This window comes from Penaeus monodon, chromosome 34, assembly GCF_015228065.2.
Source record: "Penaeus monodon isolate SGIC_2016 chromosome 34, NSTDA_Pmon_1, whole genome shotgun sequence".
In the NCBI taxonomy this organism is placed as follows: Eukaryota; Metazoa; Arthropoda; class Malacostraca; order Decapoda; family Penaeidae; genus Penaeus; species Penaeus monodon.
The window spans coordinates 6,146,590-6,147,233 of NC_051419.1; the positions used below are offsets into that span (position 1 = coordinate 6,146,590).

The 644-nt window shown below is 33.4% G+C and overlaps 1 protein-coding gene across 1 annotated transcript in view; it reads right to left on the minus strand.

Annotated features, from left to right (window-relative positions):
• The window catches only part of LOC119594543 (UPF0488 protein C8orf33 homolog), a gene marked incomplete at its 5' end in the record, with an annotated part of 9,598 nt that overhangs the window by 3,218 nt on the left and 5,736 nt on the right, over window positions 1-644 (minus strand). Inside the window, 1 exon segment of the mRNA XM_037943574.1 lies at window positions 245-401. Coding sequence (XP_037799502.1) covers window positions 245-401 — 157 coding nt within the window.

Genomic DNA, 644 nt, shown 5'->3' on the forward strand with positions numbered 1-644 from the left:
CAACAGAGTATAATTTAACATTCATAACAAAAATATTAGTTATTCTTTCTTTCATTCACTCCTGAAAATAATTACAGCAGTTCCTTTAATGTCTTACATAAAAATGAAAATAAATCTAGTAAACAAGAGAGATCCAACAAGGTGTAAAGATAACACATGAAACCAAAATGCAAGAAGCTGCAAAAAGGTTGAATGAAATACATCTATTCATCCCCAAAGCACATTATATGAGCTTCTATCTTACTTTGTTTGGAATTTCCCTGCTTCTTCTCCATGCTGAGTTCTATCTGCTGCAAACACCACCTTAACTCGAGTGCAAATTTCTCCAGTGCCGCTGCTTCATCTGTGTCTTCCTGAGGGCTTGTTTTAGCCACAACCTTGGGGGGTGGGCCTTTTTTAACCTGAAATAAAGATTTAAAAATTAAGGATTTGATTTTCGGTATACATATGATACCAGAATGGTACAACAGTTCAAAAACAATTACTTGCTAGTTCCTAAATTACTGTAATATGATTTTCTTGATGAAGATTCATGCTGAACAACTTGTAAACAAAACAACAAAAGGAAGATCAGGTTCTCTTTCTTACTTCAAGACATGCTAGACAAGGGATATATAGGTATATTATATATAATAGCAGATTAT